This window comes from Caenorhabditis briggsae, assembly GCF_000004555.2.
Source record: "Caenorhabditis briggsae complete genome, chrX, whole genome shotgun sequence".
In the NCBI taxonomy this organism is placed as follows: Eukaryota; Metazoa; Nematoda; class Chromadorea; order Rhabditida; family Rhabditidae; genus Caenorhabditis; species Caenorhabditis briggsae.
In genome coordinates this window covers 2,830,337-2,836,256 of record NC_013491.2, presented here as the reverse complement: position 1 = coordinate 2,836,256, position 5,920 = coordinate 2,830,337, and the positions used below count along the sequence as shown (strand labels likewise).

Sequence of the window (5,920 nt, the reverse complement as noted above, 5' to 3'; positions counted from 1 at the left end):
AAAAGTTCAGAAGAAGAAAGAGGATATCTAATGTTTTTCGAAATCGCAAAAATAAAATTTAGATGCTGAATGAACTAGTTCAGCACTAAGAAAGCAGCCGTTCAAGCGACTACCACCAAGTTCTCCATGGGACCGCTCTCCCGGGCTTTAGTCACCACGCTCATCTTGTCGTTGCTCGACCCGTTGACGCTCACTTTTTCAATGCTCAGTTTTTCAATATGTCTTTTTGACAATGCGCTAGAAATTCGCTCCTTGAATACTTCAGTGGGCAAAGGCCCGGATTACAAGTATGATTTAAACCGTCCTCTTTGAACTCAATTATTTCGATACTCTGCTCAATTTCTTACTCTCCGTATTATATCCTGCTGGAACTCGCTTCCAAAAACCGTGTTCCCACCCTTGGTTTCATCCATCTCTTTTAAAACTAAATTAAGTCATGATAATCTATCTTCTTTTCTGTTCTTAGACGAACATAATTTCTAACTCATTTGTTTAATTTGTAACACATTGATTTTATAAGTGACTGATAGTCCTGAATCAATAAATTATTATTATTATTATACTCATAAAAAAATCTAACATTTGTCAACTGATAAAATATTGGTTAATAATCAGTTCAAAAGTTTTTGATATTTTTCACAGAAAACCATATAATTGAGATCAAAGTTGAGGTCTGGGTGAGGTTTCAATAGAAAACATACGGTAATTTGAAAATGTTATGCTTTTGAAGTTCGAACATTTCCCACGGTGTCACATACATTTTGAAGTTATCTCTTCTTTTTCAAATCCCTTTCTCCCAGTTTTATCCTTCTTATCTTCGTCTCAGTATTATTTTGTCAAATGACCAAATTTAATATTTGTTTATTTGCCTCATCAAAAAAAGATCTATGGAGTGTCTAGAAATTTAATTTATAGATTTTTCTTGACGTTTACTGACTTGAACTTCTAGAAATTTTTGTTTATTAAATAAGACAATTGATGAATAATGTTTCATGTTTAAAAAATCAGTCCCGGATTTTTATTGAAACGTTTATTGAAACTTTTTTTTAAATGACACTCCGTTCTTACCAAGCTTGTTCGTCAACAGAAAGTTTGTTTATTTTCATTATTGACCACGAAAATCTTTGAGAAAGACAGAAAAAGATAACTGAAAACCAGTGTCTTGAAAATTCTCTAAAAAGCCCGTGCAATTTTTCTCTATATGTTTTCGGTTAATTTTTCTATGTCTTACACTCCCGTGAGCATTGACCAAAAAACTATAATGGGCAGGATGGCGCGAGTTTTGGTTTCCATGGCAAGACGAGGTGTGAGACAAGAGCTTTCTGACAATCTGTTTTTTTTCTGACTAGCAGATTTTTTCTTTCGGAAAATGCACTAAAACTACGATTGACTTTCTACATAGAGTGCCTCACACCATTTTTCAAATCCTCGAAAATTGCAGCCTATCAAAAGGGAACAAAACTGTTTTATAGCCACGACCCCCTATTAATCGTTCTATTTTCTTTCATTTTTTACTTTTTGTCTATTTTTTCCTTCAGAAAATGTTCTAAAAGTGCATGTGATAGTTCTTATCATTATTAACCGAGACAATGTTTCAGCTGTTTTATCATATGCTACCAAGACTAGTGAGAAGTGAAACCTTGTTTCATAAAAATTTCTTATCGTTTTTTTTTACTTTTTTATTTTTAAATGGCTTCAGGCGTTATGGATCTGGATGAATATTTGGAGAAGGTGACCGAGGTGCGGCAGGACACGGAAAAGTTGATGGAAATGGTAGAGGAAGCTTTGGAATCTGTGAAAAGATCCATGGAAGATGCTAAAATATGGTCACAGCAAATGGCAGTACGATACCCTGAGAGCTCAGAGCTGTAAGTGGCAACGAGTTTGGAGGACGAAAAAAATTTGAAAATTGGTTTTAAGCAGGATGATGGAGGAAGCAGAAACGTCAAGAAAACGAAGTGCAGAAAGATCGGAAGATGGGAATGAGGTGGTTCCAGTGAAAAAGTGACTGTGAACTTCAAATCAAGGTTATGAAAACTTACTTGTCTGAAAATAAAGAATCCCGGCAATGACAATTTTTCCTATTTTTGACATAACGATTTCGAAGCAAATAATGTTTAAAAGTAAGCACAAAACCCAATAACCGCGAAAAATCCAAAAACTGAAAAATTCGAGTTCTCGAAAATTTCGAATTCTTAAAAGTTGTGCTGTGTAGCTTCCATGAAAGTTAATAAACATTTTTGTTTTTTTCTGCCAATAGCAACTGAATTAATAAAAACCTATTACAGACGGGCCGCCACATTGCCAAGTTTAGGTTAAATTTTTCATGGCTGCTGTTCATGATATCAAAAATGTGTTAACAAATAAAATTTTGTGATAATATGACAAACATTCTATCTGTTGACAACTTGTTCATATCTTCGACATGAGCTGAGATTAGCTCAAAAATTAAAAAAATGTCAACCTTAGTTCCCCTTAGTGTGTGGATCCTCTTTCCCATTTTTTCTTTTTCCTCATTTCCTCATAAAACGAAAATTGTCATATGTTTGACTTTCGAATCACCCTTCTGCAGTTTACTTTTCTCAATTTCCTTCTTTCTTTCAGTTCTTCTTTTCACTTTCGGTTTTTTTTTATACACAACGCCCCGTCATTCCTCACTCTTTTTCCGCGAATCGCATCGAAAATTTTCGAAAAAGAGTCAGTTGAAAAAGAGGCAGTGACGTCACTGAAGAGACGGCAGAGAACCGATTTCGTCAGCCGACGAGTCTTTTCGAAAACATCGGGGGGTTCTTTGTCGCCTGACTCTGGCCACACGCGACGCGGCCGCTCCGCCTAGGGTCTCTGTGTCTCTTGCTCAGCCACACTCTTTCCGTTTACCCCGCCTAATCGTATCGATTCTTTTTCGTCGCGCCTCCACTATTTCTCGCGGGCGGTCTCTGCCACCTCTCGCAACGTCCAGTGTCTTGTAGAAGGTTCTCGAAGGCATAGCAAGAGACGCATATAAATACGCCCTCTGTCTGTTGACACTCGCCATTTGTCCCGTTTTCCCTCTACCCAGCTCTCGTTTTCCTTAGCCCCCAGCTCATAAAATTTTCCATATTCTACTATTTCAAGTTTTGATAGAACACATTCGGATTCCAGGATCCACAACAACACGACTCGGATTCGGTGAGATGGTCCCAACACCAGGTTCTAGGTCTTCTTGGTCTTCTACCAACGGTTCATGACTTCTTGTCCAAAAACTGCTGCTCTTCAAGCATAGATGTCTCTAAACTAAGGTTCTTCTGAATATCCCAGGACTCGAGTGACTACCAGGTTCCTTTGAACAGGCATTATGTAACTCCTTGGTTATGACTTACCTCTCATCTCTATCCAGCTGGAGACAACCCAAGTTGGCTGCGAGGTTCGTTAGGTTTGCGCCTGTCTTTTCCTCTCTTATCGCGACCCATGTAAGGGATCCGTGTGTTCATCACTAACCCAACTATTCCAGCTATCTCGAATTTCCTTAGAAAAGTCGCTCGCTTTCAGGTGTCAAAGGGATTAGAGTGACTAGACAAACCCGCTAAACAAATCTCGAATCACGAACTATTTTGTTCCTCTTCTCCTTGTGTTACTTGCCTCGAGATGACGCTTACAACTTCCGGATATATAGCTGAGACCCCGGATCTTTGCGTGCCTCAAAACCTCAAAACACTCAAAAGCTCGCTATGGACTTTGACTTTTTCATCTCTTGTTTCTACAACTATTCTTCTTTGCAAAGTGTGAAACCTTCTTGAATTGTCAGAAAAAAATATATCAGAAAAAATTAAAAACGGTTTAATAATAAAACCAAATCCAAACTTCCATTGTAAGATTGTGTCCAATTTTTCAAAAAAATCTCCAAAATAATAAATCATGGTAATTTCTAAAGTCGATGTTTTGTTGATCCTCTCCTCTCCTTTTTCTCTAGAATTCAGTTTTTCGAAAGAATTGCGAAATAAAAGGATCATCAAGCATTCGACGCGCTCCTCACTCTCAGGTCTTGCGAAATCAGTCGTCCCTATTCTATAGTGCATTGAATGACTCATCGCTGTTATCATATCAACCAGGTAAAACAGATATCATCCTCCAACCGTTCTTGCAGGTTTTTAACGTGTATGATGGTAGTATCAAATCAACTTTAGGAAACCAGTGAAAAAAAAAATTCAAATTCAGATTTTTACGAAACGAAGCCAGTACTCATCCGATGACCAGCTCTTATTGTTTTTGTATTGTTGTGAAAGAAAAACTTTTTCAATTATTTCAATTTTCAGATTTAAATTTTTGAAGGGTGTTTTTTATGTGATAGAGTAGTTACATGCGCCAAAGATTGAATATCTTTAATGGGAATCATAAAGTGACAAAAATAAATTTAAGAAGATGTGGGATTAAGTATGAGCAGCTATTTTTAGGTACTTTTCTGAACTTTGACCACAAGTGTTAGTCTCTCGATAAACTGAAGTTCGCACTAGGCATCTAAACTCGACAGAATTGTTACAATATCTAGAACTCATAATTCAATCTCATCAATTTAGGCTCTCGCAGACGTTTCGTGTTCTATAAAAATTCGAAATCAAATCTTAAAAATCTCAAACAACTTTATTATTACTCTAGGTAGCTCATCTCAATAAGATCGTACCAAAATTCGAAACTCCAAACTCAATCTCAATAGTTTAGCCATTCTCAGGCGTCATGTGTTCTCTCAAAATTCCAAACTTCAAACTTTAAAATCTCAAAAGCCTTACTATCACTCTAGGTAGCTCATCTCAATAAGATCGTATTAAAATTCCAAATTCGAAACTCAATCTCAATAATTTAGCCATTCTCAGGCGTCATGTGTTCTCTTAAAATTCCAAATTCAACCTCTAAAATCTCAAAAGCCTTACTATCACTCTAGGTAGCTCATCTCAATAAGATCGTACCAAAATTCCAAACTTCAAACTCAATCTCAAAAATTTAGCCATTCTCAGGCGTCATGTGTTCTCTCAAAATTCCAAACTTCAAACTTTAAAATCTCAAAAGCCTTACTATCACTCTAGGTAGCTCATCTCAATAAGATCGTAGTAAAATTCCAAACTCCAAACTCAATCTCAATAATTTAGCCATTCTCAGGCGTCATGTGTTCTCTTAAAATTCCAAATTCAACCTCTAAAATCTCAAAAGCCTTACTATCACTCTAGGTAGCTCATCTCAATAAGATCGTACCAAAATTCCAAACTCCAAACTCAATCTCAAAAATTTAGCCATTCTCAGGCGTCATGTGTTCTCTCAAAATTCCAAACTTCAAACTTTAAAATCTCAAAAGCCTTACTATCACTCTAGGTAGCTCATCTCAATAAGATCGTAGTAAAATTCCAAACTCCAAACTCAATCTCAAAAATTTAGCCATTCTCAGGCGTCATGTGTTCTCTTAAAATTCCAAATTCAACCTCTAAAATCTCAAAAGCCTTACTATCACTCTAGGTAGCTCATCTCAATAAGATCGTACCAAAATTCCAAATTCGAAACTCAATCTCAATAATTTAGCCATTCTCAGGCGTCATGTGTTCTCTTAAAATTCCAAATTCAACCTCTAAAATCTCAAAAGCCTTACTATCACTCTAGGTAGCTCATCTCAATAAGATCGTACCAAAATTCCAAACTCCAAACTCAATCTCAAAAATTTAGCCATTCTCAGGCGTCACATGTTCTCTTAAAATTCCAAACTTCAAACTTTAAAATCTCAAAAGCCTTACTATCACTCTAGGTAGCTCATCTCAATAAGATCGTATTAAAATTCCAAATTCGAAACTCAATCTCAATAATTTAGCCATTCTCAGGCGTCATGTGTTCTCTTAAAATTCCAAATTTAACCTCTAAAATCTCAAAAGCCTTACTATCACTCTAGGTAGCTCATTTCAAT

At 36.4% G+C, this 5,920-nt stretch overlaps 1 protein-coding gene across 1 annotated transcript; it reads left to right on the top strand.

Moving 5' to 3' along the window:
• Nucleotides 1–1,689: 1,689 nt before the first annotated feature.
• CBG27464 lies at nt 1,690–2,008 on the top strand (the record flags this gene model as incomplete). Its single annotated transcript, XM_045238927.1, has 2 exons — nt 1,690–1,868; nt 1,921–2,008. The coding sequence occupies 2 exons, from the start codon at nt 1,690–1,692 to the stop codon at nt 2,006–2,008; spliced, it is 267 nt and encodes an 88-aa protein (XP_045099830.1).
• Nucleotides 2,009–5,920: the final 3,912 nt, after the last annotated feature.